Source organism: Tinamus guttatus, unplaced genomic scaffold (assembly GCF_059628265.1).
Source record: "Tinamus guttatus ecotype Peru unplaced genomic scaffold, ASM5962826v1 Tinamus_guttatus_pri_ptg000602l, whole genome shotgun sequence".
Classification (NCBI taxonomy): Eukaryota; Metazoa; Chordata; class Aves; order Tinamiformes; family Tinamidae; genus Tinamus; species Tinamus guttatus.
In genome coordinates, this window is record NW_028289136.1 from 6910012 (window position 1) to 6928604 (window position 18593).

The 18593-nt window shown below is 52.2% G+C and overlaps 1 protein-coding gene across 1 annotated transcript; it reads right to left on the bottom strand.

Moving 5' to 3' along the window:
* Positions 1–14539: 14539 nt before the first annotated feature.
* Positions 14540–17851, bottom strand: LOC148592426 (uncharacterized). Its single transcript, XM_088534929.1, has 5 exons — positions 17747–17851; positions 17261–17324; positions 17082–17136; positions 15907–16828; positions 14540–14665 (listed from the first exon to the last, which is right to left on the bottom strand). The coding sequence occupies exons 1-5, from the start codon at positions 17849–17851 to the stop codon at positions 14540–14542; spliced, it is 1272 nt and encodes a 423-aa protein (XP_088391055.1).
* Between the last annotated feature and the right edge of the window lie 742 nt (positions 17852–18593).

The following is an 18593-nucleotide window of genomic DNA, read 5'->3' on the forward strand; positions in this document are numbered from 1 at the left end:
GCCTGGAAAACCTCCCTGGAGCATAGCAAAAAGAACGGTCCCCCAGGAGCCCCGGCCAGCCCGCGCTTACCAGGGCACCGTTAAATCCCCACTTGGCTTTGAGGAGCAGAGCAGGGAAAAGAGGTGGCTCGTGATTATATTTTATAAGTATAAAATATAAATTTACCGAGGCTGCTCGGAGGCTGCGGTGCATCCAGGTGCTCCCATGCAGCAGGATGGAGGTGGCGAGGATGTGGGTTGGGCGGTCACACACTTGGGCTTTGCACCCCCTTGATTTCCCCCACTCCTGCAAATGTCCCCATTCCTGCTTGATATTTCATTCCTACCTAATATTTATTTTTTTCCCCATGTTTTCATCAGCTGCACGTCCATCAGATCCCATGAGGACAACATCCCATCTATCTCGGCCACCAAATCTGAATTCTCCCCCTGGTGAAACGAGAGTTTTTACTTCTCCTGATGCAAATCCTCACCGTAGAGCACAAGGCCCAATCCCATCCCTGCAAACTGGCCGTTTTCCAGCCTTTTAGCCCATGCCCAGAGCCAGCCCTGGAGCTGCATGCAACCCGAAGGGTGCAAAAGCACGAGATGCGCTGTCAGGATAAAACAAAACGAGCCTGAGACGGATTCCAGACTCGTCTTTGGAAACACAGAGAAAGCTGGAAAGCTGCTAGCAACCGCCTCGCTCCTCCTGAGCAGGAACATAAGGCGGACGCAGCTTCTGATAGAGCCTCATGCAAAGAGCCCGTCCGTAGGTTTTTTATTCTTTTTTTATATATATATATATAATTCCTACATACATTTGTTCAAATCTAGCTGAGCAAAACACTTTGGAAAACTTAATTAATTAATTAAAAATCGCCATTTGCACATTTACCCATTTTTTTCCTTTTTGAACCCGGTGCACTGAGCGTGCTCCTGCCCAGGAGGCCGGGCTGGGGAAGCAGCTGTGGGAAGAGGAGCAGTGGCAGAGAGGGCGTCTTGTTTGTCTTTCTTCTTTTTTGGGGATAAAAAGAAAAATTTTTGAACCGGGAATACATTTCCAGTTTTCAAAGTTCCTTATCCTAAATCTAAATTACCGCGAACGTGCAATTTAGAGCCTCAAATGCTCAAAGCTGTTTTAAATATCTCCCTTTGGCATAGCTGGCGCTTGTAACACGCTTATGCCTATATCCCCGGGTGCATTTACTTGCAAATGGGGCACCTAGAGAGGCCTTATTATTATTATTTTCCTTTTCCCTTTTTTCTTCCTTTCTGGGATGCAAATACAAAATTGCAGATCTGGCCATCTCCAGAATTTAAGAAAATGAGGCCCCAAATGAGACAAAGCTGAATTTATCTAGAAGACCTCCGGTAGGAAAAGAGCTAAGGTTGCAACTCCCGTCGCTGCCTCCCGGTCTGTCCATCCGTGCGGCCGGAGCCGCATCCCCACGGCGCCGGGAGAGCCCTGGGAAGGGGAAGGAAGCGCCGCGAGGGCCCCTCTATTGTTCTGCTCCTGAAAATACTCAGGGAGTGCGGGACAAGCCGGCGGGGGCTCTGCGCTTTCCTGTGTTTGTGCTGAGGATATTTTCATCCAGGTGCTTGGTTCGAATTCCTTCCCCGAGGCCTTTGCACCCGTCATGCGTCTAAGGAGAGTGTTGGCCACAAGAACTCCTCTAGACCCGTTGTTTGACCATGGTAACGTTTGCAGAGACACTTTGATGTTAAATCCTGCATTTTGCAGCCTCTTCATCCTTTTCATCAGAGATCCTTGACTGAAGACTCTGAGCGTGGAGGAGGATCTGTCACCATCTTAATAGTCTACCCATCCATGCAAAAATAGGACTAGTTTTGTCCTAGTCTGGAAGAGAGAATTGCAATCAACTCCCCACCTCCTTTCCCCACCGCCAGCTTAACATGTTTTGAGGTTGTGGTGGGTCTTCCAGCCCCAAATTAGCCCCAAGAGCATCTTCACCAAGACCAAGTCAACAGCCAAGTCAGTTGGAAGATGATTTTTTTTTTCAGCTGTGAGAAGAAACAACTGAGGAACAAAGAATCCTCCCCAATTTATGCCTCTGTGTTGGACTGGGTGCTTCTCTGCTGCAGGATGGTATTTCAAATTCACTGCTATGTAAGTAAATGTAGGGTATTGCATAAGGTATATGAGGAGGCAGGTCATGCGAGGTGTCTACTGGTCTCTCCTATCTGTGGGAGGTGCAATCGAGCTCCCAAACAGGGCAGCAGAGGCCACCTGGGCAAAGGTTCCTGGTGTTGGAGCCCATCCCTGGCTATCACTCGTGGATCTCCCTGCCGAGTCAGCCGCTCCGGCTCCGCACGCAGCCCGACGGGGACGCAGCTCCTGCTTGCACAAGCCACGTGCATGAACTTTCCCAGCAAGCCGCCCGAAATGCAGGGCAGGCGGCTGTGCCGAGCGGCTCCTTCCTCAAGGAAGCTTTGGGAGGGAGGTTGAGTTTCAGGCAGTGGATGTGAGCAGGTTAGGGGGTGATAGGAGACAGGACTCACCCCTCTTGGGACCGGAGAGGTTTCAGCCAACTCTTTGCCTAAGGAGAGGAGCAACCAGAGACAAATGCTTCTCCTTGGGGGGAAAAGGCAGGAAGAGTAGCAAGGTGCAGGTTGTCTTTGCAAGTTCAACTGCAAATGTAGGGAGAGACAGAGATGGGTGTTTTCCTGTCTGTGAGAAACAGGCAAGCCCACCAAAATGACAGGGCAAATGCAAAAAGCATCGGAGGAAATAGGCCCACATGCAGAAGAAGGTGCAGGACCTTGTTTTGTTTCTCCCATGTCCTCAATGATCTTCCTACTGACGTTGGTCCAATGGCAAGGTTGAGACCTCAGTCTCCATTGTGATTTCAGAGGAGGAAGAGTGCCCTGTGCCCTCTGTCCCACTGAAGCCCTAAAGGACGTTGCCCTGGAGCAATGTGTTTATGTAGACAACTCCTGGACTTCCACCAGGGCTCTGCAAAGGGCTTGGCTGGAGCAAAGAGGGTCTCATCTGCTTGTCCAGGGCCTCCTATAGGTTCTGGAGGAGGTCTCCTTTAAAACTTCTATTTGTTGGCTTATTAAGCCATGGAAATGTTTCTTTCTTGATTTTGAGTAGTGTTTTTTTGTTGCTTATGTTCTTATTGATGTTCTTGTTATCGTTAAGGAGATTGTTCTTATTTGTCTTCTTGTTGTTCTCAATCATCTTCTTTTTATGCTTTTGGTTTCAATACTATTAGAAGTAATGGACCCATCAGCTCCTATTCTCTGAAACACAGGATAAATCCAGGTTTGTTACAGGAGAAAAAACACACACATTTGTAAGGGCTCCCTACTGGGCCTCATGTTGGCCTTCGCTACCAGAGCTCTGCGAGTGCCAGAGACATTCATAATCGCATTCAATTAGCGAAGCAGCAAAATAAATAAGTGTCTCTAATACCGAGCTAATGGCTCCATTTCCAGCCATTGATCAGACGTCTCCTGCCCCGTCCCACTAAGGTCCACAGCTGGTCTGGATCACAAAGCACATGCGCGTTGACAACAGCCACCCGTTGTCAGTAGAAGGAGTCCATCTGGCCTGGCCGTGAAGACACTCGAAGGAGCAAGATACCTCCTGGTGTAGAGAGACAAGTAGGAAATTAAGGAAAAAATTCTTGACAGGGTGACAGAGCCCTGGAACAGGCTGCCCAGAGAGGTTGTGGAGTCTCCTTCTCTGGAGATCTTCAAACCCGCTTGGACGCAGTCCTGTGCCACGTGCTCTAGGTGACCCTGCGTGTGCAGGAGGTTGGACTAGATGACCTCTAGAGGTCCCTTCCAACCTTCAGCATTCTATGATTCTATAATTCTAAGCAGAGGAGTCAAGCAGACTGACCCAGACAGCAGGCCGGGATGTGATATGTGGCCTACAGGACTGCTGCTCTTGAGGGTTCAGAGGACACAGCAGGACCAGGCAGCTACATCCTCCAACATGCATGGATTGTAGCCCAAAAGGTTTGAATTAAGACCGTTAGGTTGATTTTTGCTTCTGGAGGGGAACATCTAGGTGCCACTGGCCGACCCAAGGGTCCTTCTCTGCCCTTTTTGAAACCACTCACCAGCATCTTCCTCAGTTTCAGGTTATTCCCTGAATGAAGGAGCTTAGGAAGGGGAAGTCCTCTTCTGAACATAAAATCTGTGGCAAACAAAGCTATTTTAAACCTTTGAATGCTTTTCCAAATGAGTATTTAGCTGTAGGTGGGAAGAGCTACCCACCCTGTGCCAGACAACAGTTAGAGATGTTGTGAGAACTTCAGGACGTGTAGATAAAGCCATCTCAAAAACAGTGAGTCAAACTGCCTGAGTTTATTAAGTTTTTTTTTTTTTTAAGTTCCTGGAAATGATCGACCTAATAAACAAACATGGCCAAAACGTTTGTCATCTTGTGAGGCAACATTTCCCTGCCCTCGTGGAAGGAGCTTCACCACCGCTGATAACATCTGGGCCAAGGAGCTGCAAAGGAGCAGAGAGGATGAGTGTGAAGGCCAACCCTTGCTTGTGTTGACACCCTGGTGGGTTTTGTGCCTATTCCTTGGAGGAACCTGCAGATGTCCCCATGCAAACAGGACTTCATGGTCTCCTCGCTCTCCCTGCCGCTGGGTTCATCTTATCTCAGACATTAATCCCAGGCATTTCTCTTATCTCATTGCTCTGCGCCTGCGCAGCACCGAGCACGGGCAGATCCGGGTTTCCGACTGGAATTTCCAGTGCTGGCCCCGAAATCCCCCTTTATTGACAAAAACGATCACCAGCGCAGCTACCTCCGGGAGGACTTTCACCTGCCCCAGCCGTGCAAGGCTTCGGCCACGTCGACATGGCTTTGAAGGTGGTGCTGATGTATAAACACGGCTAGACGGACAATCAGACCTTTCATAGATGTGCAGCCGTCCCGTTAATATTAAACAATACCTGGGGCTGGGTGCCTCCGCTCCTGCAGACCGAGAGGAACCTACGGCATTCTTCTCATAGCTTCTTTGCAGGTAGGTGAAATAAAATCTCCCACGAGCTGCTCTGCCATCAGCCCGACCTGTATCCCTGAACAAAGCGTCTCTTATTGAGCGAGGCAAAAGGGAACATCGGTTTGCTGGTTATCTCCGTCCTGGAGTCGTCTTGGATGAAGACACGGGGTGTTTCAGGTGCCTGTTTGGTGACCCTGTAACTGGGGCTTTATCTTCAGGCAATGCTGAAAGGGTCATCATGGGCTTTCCGCCTGTGATGGAGCACATTTGCAGGAAAAAAAAACACAGAAATTAGAGCCAAATTCAAAATTTCTGAAAAAAATATTGTGAGCCCATTCCCCATCCCCCTCCTTTTGGCTAAAATGAAGAAGCGACGTGGTACATTTTGTCCCTGTTACAATATAATGTGGCTCTACATAATACATTTAATCTGTAAATCGCTTTTTGATGGATGAAATACGGTGCGTGTCTGTGCTGGAGGAGGGAGCATCAGTGACAGCGTGCACGAGCACGCCGGCCTCCTGAAGCCACACTGGCACCAGGGGGAATGTTTGTCCCGTAAAACCTTCATCTAAGATCTCGGAAGGATGAATCCTTCTTGCCAAACTCCACCTCGCTGAGCCAACTCCGGGCTCATGGAGCGGAGGGAGAAGTGGTCAACCCCGGAGCTGATTTTGCCCCAGCGCTGAGTGTGTTTGAAAACTTGCCACACACACACACACACAGCCCCCAAATTTATGAAAAAACAAGCAAAAAAAAAAAAGAGTGTCAATTAATGGGCTCGCATAGGAAGGCTTTGGTGACTCAGGAGTGAGGGCGAGCAAGACCGTACGTGCAGCCCTGCGGGATGGGATGCACATGGGAGAGTGCAAGTTGGGGTGAGCCTAAGGGCAGAATCGCCTATGCCCAGCCTGTCTTTTCCAGGATCAGCTTGTGCTTTCTGGCCCCAGGTCCTCGCAGGAGCCTTTTCCCAGGAGATATCTAGCTCCATGTTAATCACTGAGATCTTCCCAGCGCCCCTCTGCCCTGTTTGGACTTTCCCATCATTAAAGGTTCGTGCTCGCCACGCAGACAGCTTTATCTCTGATTGCGAACCTGGATTCCTCAGCTGGCGCCTGGGCTGAAATCGGAGTGGCGCGAAAGAGCCGGGGAAGGCGGAGGGCCCATCTGCAGCGAGGATTTCACCTCTGCAACCCAAGCCGTGCAGCAGAATGGTCCCATTGTACCCCCGGCGCTGGCTGGGCTCGGGCTGGAAGCCAGGACTCGGCTGCATGGGCTCCTCGTCACCAGCGTCCCACGGCGGGATGACTCCCAAGGGAGCCCCATGACCGGACAAGACTCCGAGGATGCAGCCAGCAGGAGGGCAGGCAGGGTAAATGCCTCCCGCTTCTTTCCCCAGCTCTAGGATCATAGAATCATAGAATGCCTAAGGTTGGAAGGGACCTCTAGGGATCATCTAGTCCAACCCCCTGCACACGCAGGGTCACCTAGAGCACGTGGCACAGGACTGCGTCCAAGCGGGTTTGAAGATCTCCAGAGAAGGAGACTCCACAACCTCTCTGGGCAGCCTGTTCCAGTGCTCTGGCACCCTCACTTAAAAAATTTTTCCTTAAGTTCATGTGGAACTTTTGGTGCTTCAAAAGTTGGTGCTTTTGGTGCTTTGATCCCACTCGGAAGTCAGTTTTATCCTCCATTGGGAAGCCTCCAACCTAAGAACTCCCAACTTTACCAATAGCCACCCCAGGAATCACCGTGGCCCGGCCACGCTCATTTTCACCCAGCGGATGCAGAGCAAGGGCAGCTTTTTCCCCACATTCCGTTTTGCCATATGGAGCGAAGAGGCCACGGCAAATTCGCTGCGAACATGAGGTAACGTCTGGGGTGGAAAGGTTACGGCGAAGCCGCTTCCAGTATTTGCGCTAGCGAAACCAGCAGCCACCGGCAAGCTGTGCTGGGCAGCACCGTTATAATGAGGAAAGCAAATATTATTCTATATAGGCCTAATGGGCTGCTGGCACTTTTGAATATGGGGCTCATCCGGAAAGAAGGGCCTCCTTAAATAGTTGGGATTCCTCTGACCGGCACGCGGGCGAAAGGAATAATATTTGGGAGAGGAACACGCCTTAAGAACAGCGTCTGCCCACTGGGTGGGAAGCAGAGAGCAGCCGGCATCTCCCAGGCACAGATGGCTCCCATCAAGATGAATTTTTTTCTTGTTAATCCCCAAACAATCTCGAGATATATTTTTATTTCAGAGGCAAGCGAAGAAAAAAAGAAACTTCAACACGACCCACTGTTTTCCTGGCCTCGTTCCCTGCTTGGCCTCTGCTCCGGCCAAGCACATAAAATTCATTTCATCTTAGGGGCAGGTCCTAGCAGAGACACTGAATCCAAATGCTCCTGGGGTGGTTTTTCCAGCTCATCTTGACCTGGAAATTTGTCCCATGAAAACAAGATACTCTTAAAGCTGCAAACTGAGCTGAAAATCCAGACCCAGCCACTCTATTACTATTACAGCCACTCTATTACCAAGCTTGGCCAGGACAGGGGTCCTAAAAGGAGAATTGAACCTGGACAACAGCTAAAACCCTCTTTTAGGGGTCTATGGTCATGTCCTGGAGGAGGAGAGGGCGAGGAAAAGGGAGACCACACATGAGAGAGCAAATAGGTAACTCCCAGATAGGATGAAGGGAGAAGGCCCTTTTGTGGAGGAAGGTCTTGTTCTCCTGTGGTCCAGGTGATCTGTGGAGTGGAAGGACCTCTGTGCTGTCACTGCATGTCCTTATCCTAGGTGTTTGTTTTTCCCATTTTATAGCTGAAAGAAAGAAAAGAGGAAATCAAGGGTTTGATAGAAATAACCAGGACTCCTCTTCCAGAGCGGTTGAGGGAAGCTTTTTGGACTCATTTCTCCTAGACCTTCTTGCCTGCATTGAGGAGAACTCCCTACACTCGATGTGATGGAGCAATCAGCAAAGACTCCTTTGCATGCCCAGGACAGGTCTGCAAGAGCAACCACAGGTTAGGGATGGCACCGCACCTCTTGTGTGAGGACACCTGGACCATCTGAAGGGGTTAATGTGGAGGCAGGGTCAGGCAATAACCTCTCCTCGTGAAGTGATACCCTCATGGTGGTCCTGCCAGAAGAAACCCGAGAAGGTGCTGACAGGTCTGTGACAGCTCAATGGGTTTCCTTAAGAGCAGTTTGTTTTCAGGTAGCTCCTCAGGAGGAAGAGCTAATAGGGCTAAGAACACATTACCAAGCATCAGCCAACATGCAATAACATCCCTATGAGCAGGGCAGCAGCTCCAGTATAGGACCCAGTATAGGACCTGCTGTCTGTGGCCTGCTCTTCTTGATGAGGAGAAAGGCCAGGGGCAGGTTTAGGATGAAGGCTTTGCAGGGGTGAGGAAGAGGATGGGTAAAGCCATGGTCGATGTCCTGCTTCATGATCAGGGAAGGATGGTAGTTCAGAATTCATAAAATTAGGGAGCTTGCTACATTAGCACAAGCACAAGGATTTCAGCACAAAAGTCAAAAGAAAATTATTCCATACGTGGATAAAAATAAATGATTTCTGCAGCAACCAGCACCACTGAAAACAAAGCCAAGCTCTCAAGTCTGGGACCGCCTACTGCAAATCCTACTAGAAAATTGTGGAGAATGTTGTATTTGCTTGCCAGGGATGAGTGGCTTTCTCTCTTGGACATCCGCAAAATAAATGGCCGTCCTGCAAAAGATATGTAAATGCTAATGCTGAAAATATGGCATGAATATTCTCCAGATGGTGCCACTCGGTTGCCCTCTTTCTGAGATGGACCCAGACTGCTGGCACTAACTATCCCATGAGGATCCCTTCAGCAGAGTCATTTCTAGCCACTTAGAGATCTTTCTGCCTTTGGCTCTCATGCCTGGCCAAATTACTCTGGTAATTATACTAGAATTAAGGCTCATCTGAATTAATAACCCAATTAACAACTCCAGAGTGTCTTACCTGGGGGTGAAGTCCCAAGATTTACCCATCTCTAAGCCTCCTTTCAACAGCATTCATCTTCCACCCTCAGTTTATGAAGACATTGCATTTTTCGAGGTCCTTGGGACATTTTTGGAGTGAGGGATGCTCTAAGGAAATGATACAACTGAATCAATCCAGGCTCGGAAGAAAGCAAGCTCAGAGACAGATGGGATGCATGGAGTCGGAGATGGGAATGGGAGGACTGGCCAGGAGGAATATGAGAATCCAGGGCCTGCAGGTCTCAGATGGCCTGTGGGTCGTTTCCACAGGTCCCATGGAAAGCCTAGATCCCACCTCGGTCCTGCCAAGAGCTGTGGCTTTCTGTTGGGTGCTCTTGCCCCATCTCAGCTAATTAGGCTCCTTGTGGCCACAGGGACACTCTGTCGTGTGGATTCTCCAGTGCCTCGTAAGGGTTGGGTTGTGCTCACGTTCCAGCCTTTCCCCAAGGGGGAAGGATACACGATGCAGAGCAAATGCTCACAAAAGATTACCAGCCAGCCAGGACCAGAAGGATTGTAGGAGTCAATCCCCCTTAAACCTTTCTATTTAAAGGAATAAACTGCCCAGGGAAAGCAGCCTAAGCGTTTCAGCTTTGCTGCAGAGGCAGGAGAAACCTTTATTGGTGCTGGTACCACAAAGCACCAAGAGCCCTGAGGATGCTCTGGAGCACAGATGGACCTTTGTGCCTGCGGTCGCCTTTGCCTCTCAGTGACAGCAAGAAAGCAGCCTGATCGCTGCATCCATAAAGCGAGGTAGTGTCTCTCCTGCAGCTGGAAATGGAAATGCCTCTTGCATCCTGCAAAGGGATGGGGTTTCGATGCTTATTTGTCCCGTCCTGGGAGAAAAGCAAGGAATCTGGGGGGAAAAATAGGAAAAAAATAACACCCTATACACACTAGTTTACTATGTGCATACACCATGTGCTTGGCCAGGGAGCTCGGTTTGACTCCCTGCTCTTCTGTTCATCCCCAGCGTGCCTTAAACCCCAGCCTGGGAAATCCACTTTTTATCTTAGAGCAAAGCTGCTTCCTAATGAAAATGCCTCGAAACCTGGGAAACCGCTTGTGCAAGGATAAGGAGCATTTTCTGAGAAAACAGATTTTGCCAAAAAGAGATATATGTATATTTTTTTATTTTTACATATACTTATTTATACATACTTATCTTTGTATATTCTCTACATATATCAGCTGCTCCCTGTCACTTTCCTTTTAGGCTACAAATGCCTGGATGCTGATGCGCCAGGTCTAGCCTGAATTAAAAGAGATTAAGCTGAAAAAAGGAGATCCCAGAGGAACCATGGAGCCTTCCTCCCCCCAGCACCTTCCATTGCCATCGTGCATGGGAAGCAGTTGCCACCAGCTGGTTTTTCCAGGCGTATTCGTGCACGCGGAGCGTGACTCATCCCCGGCAGGAATTTCCATCTCGCTCCCGGCCTTCCATGGGAACGGTCCGGCTCGTCTCTCTGCCCGGGGATTTTCAGCTGTCCCCGGATGCATGATGGAAAGCAATGAGGAGGAGTCGCAGGGGCAAAGCCAAGCTGTCAAAGTGGCCTCAAAGCGGTGACCTTCTCCGGTCCGAGCTGTCACCAGCTGCACAGGGACTTGTTGAAGAGGGTCCTGAAGCTCCTGCTCCCTCCCAGTTGCCAACTGCACATTCCAGAAAGGAGAAGTGAGATGTTGTGAGATGCCTCAGGTCGGATATCAGGAGAAGATGTAAATCATCCAGATGACGGTTCCATGGTGCAGCTTTCCTGCTCACCAGAGCTGGGCTGAGGAACCTCAACCCTTCCAGGAGGCCACAAGCATCTTTGCAAGCTCAGCTATGTGTGCATAGACACTAGATCCATCCACATGCAAGGAAAGAGATATCCAAGCACCACCTTGCTGCCAAGTGGCCCACAGATGTCCCTCATCTAAGGAAGCTGCTGTCACTCCTCCATGTCCTGCTTCTCCACCTGGACAAGCAGCAGATCCATCAGAGCAGGGACTGATTGCACCATGTCTGTGGAACATCTTCAAGTCCTTCTGCAGCCCACATTGGTAGGAGATGCCCATGCACATGCTGTGGCTGTAATGACTCAGTTTGCCATGCCGCAGCAGTAAATATTTCCCTGCATGATTTACACCACTGTTCTAGATCTAAAGTAGCCTCAGGGTCAAGTCTGGATGTCTCAAGGGGCACATAATGCACGGAGGACTTAGAAAGACGAAGGTGGGAATGGAGAACCTAGACGTGGACTTGAGATGCAGCAAAATCCAGGTAGGTCAGCACCCTCCAGGGATACCTGCAACAGGAAGGTCCAGTCTGAGCTTGAGCAGATGTTTGCAGCCCCAGTCACAGCCTGTGCTGGCCAGGACATGTTCAAGGGACGCGCAAGGGATGTGTTCACCAGGAGACACCTTCCATGTGCGTCTGCTCAAGGTTACAGCAAGCCCAGGCTGTGTTGAAATCACAGTCCTGTGTTGAAACCATGCGAAATCCAGGGTTTTCCATAGTTCCATCACATAATTTCACTGAGTTTTGTTAAGGAATGTGGGGCTGGGTGGGAATTCAGGACCCTTCTGTTGCACCATGTCATGCAAGCTAACCCAGAGACTGCTGGGCTCCTTCCTGGGTTTTGTGGATCCTTGCTGTCCCAGAGGGGACTTTCTGATGCTCAGAGTCTTCCCCAATCCAGGCTGGTCCATACCCTTCCAAAGTCATTTGTTTTCTCAGTGAATTTCCTGCTTCTTCCCTCCACGCCAGCCCCTCCACGTGTTTATAGAGCGCTCTCTCAGCCGTTGCTTTGTTAGACTAAACAAATCATCCTCACTTGGAATCACAGGGCCTTCAGAAAGCCACAGAGACATCCCCTGCCCCAGGCAGGCCCAATTATGGTGCGTGTTTATCTGTCATGTGCTTAAAGACCTCCTGTGATGGGAACTGCAAACCCTCCTCAGCTCCTTTCTCTCCATCTTTATAATTCTTCCCTGATGCCTGACCTGAACTGGTAGGATTTTAGCCTCCAGCATCTTGTCCTATCTAGCATGAACATGGAGAAGTTTATCCCCTTGCTCTTCTTAACAGCTTTTTTTTTTTAACATACTTGAAGACTGTTTCACATCTGCACTTTGTTTCTTCAGGCTAAAAAGCCCATGAAACTCCATCTCTCCCCTGAAATCATGTTTTCCTGGCTGGCAATCCGGATCTTAGCACTTTTCTTCCAACCAAGACCTCCCCAAGGCAGAGGGGAGCAGAAGGACACGTACAGGACATGCAAGCCAGGATGGTGATGGCCTTGTTCTCAGGGGATCACCACCTTGTTGGTTGGCATCCAGAACATGATAGACCATGGTCTCCTCTCCAAGAGTATCTACTAACACTAAAAATCACTCATCCCAGGTTGACTTGATTTTTTTTGCACCTGTAGGAACTATAGACACGGTAGATCTTGGTGCCAGGGCATTAGTTCCTCCCTCATTCCCTTGGAAATACATTTTATGTGACTTTCGGAGTTCATTTAAGCCTGCAGATTACAGTGGGCCACTCAAAATCCATTCTGCCCAAACAAAAACATTCACATATAAGCCCCAAACAGCTCTGAACTCAAACAACTATGAACTAACCCCAGAAATTCATACATTATATACTCAATTGGGTTTCCTTTTTACTCTAAGTTGTGCATTTTAGGGAAAAGCTTTAGATACAGCAGCCTATCTGTGAGGCCAGCATCTGATCCAATTAGAAATGGAAGTTCAGATCTGGATTCAAATCTGGATTTGGATCTGGTACCAAATTCAGCTGCACCTCTAGGCACCCATCACAGAGACGAAAACCCAGGCAACGGAGCTAGGCCTGGGTCAACATTTTGGGGCTATTTAGGTACCTAGGAGAACAGCAGCCTGGCTTAAGAAATGGAGCAGTTTGCACCAAGGGATGCAATGGAGTGAGGCAGTAAGTTGCCCTGGAAGAGGAGCTTTCCAAGCAGTTCTTTAGGGTTCTCCAGATCCGGGTGGAGAAGCTGCCTGCCCAAACTGCAGAAACAGCGAGACGGATGAGCCGTTCACCACATTCCTCAAGGTAGGGGGAGGAGAGACCCATGACACCCACCACCAGCTTTGACCCCATCTGTCCCTACTTCCACCACAACAGAAAAATTGCAGTTTAATCAGGAAGAGCAAAAACACCTCAAGACGTCATCCAGGGCCAGGTCCAGAGGTCTCCAAAGACCTGGTCTCCTAAGCAAGGAGCCCAGCAAGCAGCCCACGGTCCCTGGGAGCCTATTTTAAGTATTCCCAATGAAAAGTCTGATGCTAAGTGCCCTTGGGAGCCCAGGAGTAGCCAGTGCAGGCTGAAATCCTCCATGGGTTACAGCAGGAAAATAAGCATCGGGAGCCTTTTCCCATAAACATTTTGAGCACAAGGATGGATATGACCAAATATTGTGGGAATGGCACACAGAGATGAGTCTTCATGGGCAGAGGGACAACGTGGGATGCACAGGCCAATGGAGAAGATGGCCAAGTGCTACTTGTGCACTGGGAGATTTTCTTCGGGGCTTCAGAAAAAATAATATCCCCCTTCCCACCATCACAGCGCCGATGGCCCCATTGCATCCCAACCCAGTCGCATTCCTGGCAGTGCAACGGCAAGTCCGTCTGTCCCCTCGAGAGACAAAAGCTGTTTACACGTTATGAAGCATTAGGCAAAGCCTGGAGTGGCACCTCCCTCCATCATCTGCTCATCCTCGGGTCTGCTTTGATCCTGACGGAGCTCTCACCGGGAGAGAAGCTGCTACGGGAAGGCAGAGCCATCCCAGGCAGCTTTCCCAGGAGGAAAAGCCACAGATAGGGCAGAGACATGTCCCTGTACATGGGGAACCCTCCTGTGTGCTTTTCTTTCTTGCAAAATAAGCCAGTTCGGTGCTTTTTTATATTATTTTTTTCCGCTCCCCCTCTTGTGCAGACACAGATTGAGCGTCAGTGGAAAATAATTCCTTTAATGAGCGTGCAGAGATGGATCAGCTGACGGCGCCGGCTTCAGCAAATCTCGTGGTCACACAGCCCGAAATGTGCAGCGGTGGCTGCCTAAGCCTTTCCGTTTATAGGACAGGGACCGGAGCCGGTGGGAAGCAGGCCAAGGGGATGGAAATAGAGTGTTTGCAAGCCCAGGGCTGCAGGGATTAGAGGTGGAGCGGCAGGAGGGATGCAGGACACGAGCAGACGGGCAGTGCTAATTATGGGAGGCTCTAATCGCTTGGTTCTTCAGTGATATGGGACTAAAAGCTATTGCACGAGTTGGTTTTCTGATAGAGGGGACTAAAGCAGCCCCGGCAAGAGGGATCAGTGGATCATTCCCAGCCTCCCTGATGGAACCTCACAAGGCTCCAGGCTGGAAATGCACCCTGGATATCATCCTCCTCCCCAGGGTGACCCAGGGTGACATCTGCCCCAAGGCAGATCTGAGGACCAGCAGGTGACGGAGGGAGGTACCGCGTCGGGTTCAGTCTATGCCTGCCTCAATTCCTGAGGTTTCCTTTCAAAACCTCCATTCCCTGAACACGAACATGTTTCAGGAAGCCAGCTTGGACTCGGCACGCTTGGGCTGGATCCAAGCCCGGGCTTTGAAGGAGCTGCCGTGAAGTCCCAGCAGGTCTGTCCTAGGGCTCCCCTTAAACCACATCAACCCCCCAGCCACCTGCAACGGGGGACAGGGCCTTCACGTCCCTTTTGTATCACCTGGAAATGCTCCATGGTGGCTCCATCATAGGGAGCTGATGGATTTGGGGGGTGCTGGAGATGGTCCTGCTGGAAGGAGCCCCCTGCTTCCCGGGGAAAACCCTGCGGGAAAGGGCTGCAAGACACGTACAGAGAGCAGCAGGAATAGATGGATTTAAGAATCCAACTCGGCCCATGTCACGGTCTCACTGCTCCCCCCACTGCCCGGCCCTGCGGCGTGCGGCTCTCCATGCTGCACCGGGGATGTCCAGCCCTTCCCCTTAGGGAGATGAGCAGTGGGAAGGAGCTGGCAGGTTGGGGCTGATGGCAATGGGGTGCAGGACCAGCTCCACTGAGGGCACACCGGTCCCCCCTTTCTTAGATGCCACATGGTCCTTACGGGTGAACAGACTCCATCAACATCCTCACAACAGGTCTGGGCTCATCAACCATCCTGGGACATGTCTTCTGGAGAGCCCATCTCATAGCTCCTCACGGACACCAGGGACATCCTGGTTTCTGCCCCCGAGGGACAATTAATGGAGGGACAATTAATGGAGGTGACTACAAGCCTTTCCCGTGGTGGAGCAGGGCGCTCATGAGCAGTAACCCAGAGCCACCAGGAGATGGCAAGACGAGGCCATCTCCTGCAGCACCGCGCCGCCCTTTGCCGCTCCCAGGAAAGCAGCTGGGTTGTTCCGGAATGCGGATGGGATTTTTCCGCAGTTGCTGCTCATTCGGGCTGGGATTATGAAGTTAATCAGTCAAGAGACATCCCTTAGCTCTGAAGAAACCCCCCTGGTCCTGGTGGGTAGATGGTAACTCTTGGCTGCGGAAGCGTCGGTGGATCCGGGCATAAAACCTGGTGGGTCATTGGATGTGTCTCCTGCTGCGCAGGACAGGACTACGTAGATCTGCTCAGATCCAGCTCGGACCAAGGAGGTTTTAGTGTATATTTCTGCTGCTTGAAATCCCACTTGGAAGGTTTTTATGCCCAGCAATGCTGAGCAAAGCATCATCTGCTGCCGTGGTCGCTCTTTAGCCATGATTTCCCCGGGAGGTTTTTGTGTGAAGGTTCTTTATTTCCCTACTCTTAGTATCAGGACCCCACTGTCTTCAGCGAGCTCCTGCTGCCCTCACCACCCCTTGGGGCTCCTCTCCACGGCACCTTTCGTGGACTCGCACTCCGCATTGCCACCCGTGGAACACTCTGCTACTGACCTTCAGCTCCAAGCACAGGGTCTTCTTCACCACCCGGGACCTCCAGGATGCCGCCGGGATGGGATTGCCGGGATACAAGGGCTTCTCCCGACAGGCACGGCGCTGCCTTGGCCGTGTGGATCCACGAGGTGCGTCCTGAAGGTCCGTCCTCGGCGTGTCCCCGTCCGTGGGTCCCGCGTCGCTCCGCAGCCGGGCCAGCATCTCGGCCAGGAGCTGGTGCTGGCGCTCGTGGACGGCCTGGCTCTCCCGCAGGCTGTGAGTGAGGGTCTCCATGAGATCCCCCAGGCTGGGGCGACGCTGGGATTGGGGCACCTTTCCACGGGGAGCCCCATCTCCCGGCACGCGTCTTCCCAGCGGGAAGGATGACACAAGGTCATGGGGCTGCTCCTGGGAACCTCGGCGGTCCTCGGGGAGCCCGCGGTGGCCCGCTCGCCTCCAGGACACGGCGTGTGGCTCCTGCTTGCCTCGCCAGCGGCCGCAGGATGTGTCCAGCTGGTCCTCATCCCTGTGGCATCCTGCGAGCGGCACCAAGCCTTGCTCCTGTCCCACGCGAGGTGACACTGGCCGCCGTGGGGGACTCAGCGAGAGGGGCTGTGGCTTGTGGGTGGCCACCAGGTCTGTCCCTTCCATCCCCGGGCCAGCACCAGCCCAGAGGAAAGGCCCTGCAGCCGCCACGGGGAGCACACAGGCCGGTCCCAGCCCCATGGCCGGGCGAGCTCCACCGTCCTCCAGCTCCATCCTGCCGGCTCCAGGACACGGGAGCGGAGCCGGGGTGACGGGATCCGGCGCCGGGGCTCCCTCCGGCAAGGAGGCCACGGAGGAGGAGCTGCTTGTGCCCAGCATGCTGGACTCGAAGGACGAGAAGGTGGCCAGCGGGGCCCGCCGTGCGAAGGGGGTGACGGCCAACATGTCCATGCTCGACCTGGGGGAGGCGGTGAGGACAGAGTTACCCTTTCCAGGGCAAATCCAGGGTAAATCTGCTCCCCAGGTTTGAGGTTCATGAGGTTTCCTGGGCTGTCCCCCCTATCCATGCTCCCCAGCTCCATCCTGCCCTTCAGAGGCTGCTCATAGCAGTGGGTCTTGGCCGTGTCCCACAGCTCTCGGCCACCCCAAGTGTCTCCCAGGCCACGGGGCAGGACTCGGGGTCCCCCCTGCCCACGGCAGGGACCACTCACCGCCTCTCCAGGGTCAAGGGCGACTCCGCCAGTTCCTCCTTCATCCTTGGAAAAGCTGCCCGAGGAGGAGGAGGAGGAGGAGGAGAGCGGATGAGGAGGCCGCGGCTCCCGGCTCAACGCCCCGGGCAAGGGGCACGTGGGGATTTCAGAGCTTTGGGGGTGCTCGGTGCCAGTCTCACCACTCTGGTCGTCCGTCCAGCGCCGTAGCGCGCTCCTCCTCCTCCTCTTCCTCCCCTGGAGCTGCTGCAGAAGCACACAGGTCACTGAAGGGCTGAGGTCCATCTAGACCAACCCCCTAGACACCTAGAGCACATTCCCAAGGACTTTACCCAGGCAGGTTTTGGATATCTCCAGAGACTCCACAACCTCCCTGGACAACCCAGGCGCTCTGACACTCTGTCAGTCAAGAAGTTTCTCCTCAAATTCAGATGGACCTTCCTGCGTTTCACTTTGTGCCCATCGCCTCTTGTCCTATCGCTGGCCACCACCGTAAATAGCCTGGCCCCGTCCTCTGGACACCCTCCCTGAAGATATTTGTGCACCCTGATGAGATCCCCTCCGAGCGGCCAGTGGGGCCGGGAGCAGCTCCCTCCACTGCGTTGCCATCCCTCCCTGGCCACCAACCATGTCCAGCTACTGTCCCCACCAGGCCACCGGCCGCCCACCCGTGCTCTGTTGAGCCGCGCCACGGCGTAGATGAGACACAGCTGCATCGTCAACGGCAGGAGCGGGGCCAAATCCGAAAAGGAGGAAAAGCCGAAGCGCCCCATGACACCAGGTCAGGTTGTGGCCGCAACGCTCAGCATCTCCAGCGAGGATGGAGGTGACAAACCCAACCAGATCCAACAACACCGTCAGAGCTGGAGCCAACACCAGGCACGAGCTGCTGCCGGGTCCCTGCCCTGCAGACAGCGTGGACCAACGGGGCCACCTGCACCTGCCTTGTGACACCGCGGGGCGGACGCGTCCCCCTGCTTTGTGACACAGCGGCCACCTCACTGCAGTTGCCCTCGACACTGTGGCTGCTGCCAGAGCTCAGGTCCTTCCCCTCTGCTCAGGGGTCCAGTGACACATGGACACCCTGGAGAGAGCCCAGCAAATCCCCAAAAATGACTAAGGGCCTGGGACCAGGGCCTTGTTTTCGCTCCTTCTCCCAAATTGCCGTCCCATATGGTGCCACCAGCCCTGACAACACAGGTGACAGCCCCAATGCTCCAGGGCCATCTTCTGTCCCCATCATATCTGCTGCCCTAGAGAACCTCCTCTTGCGCCCTGCACCAGGCATAAACATTTCACTTAACACAGAATAAATGATTGTTTTTTCTACAGTCTGTGTAAAACTTCACGTTTTTTTTTTTTTTTTTTTTTTTTTTTTACCACAGAAAGAGAAGCAGAAGTAAAACAAATTAGTTGCGGCCACCTGGCCATTAGAAAAAAAATGCAGTCAGATCAAAGGGGAAAAGAAACGAACCCTCAGGCTGGACGAGGCGAGTTCAGACGAGGCAAATCTGA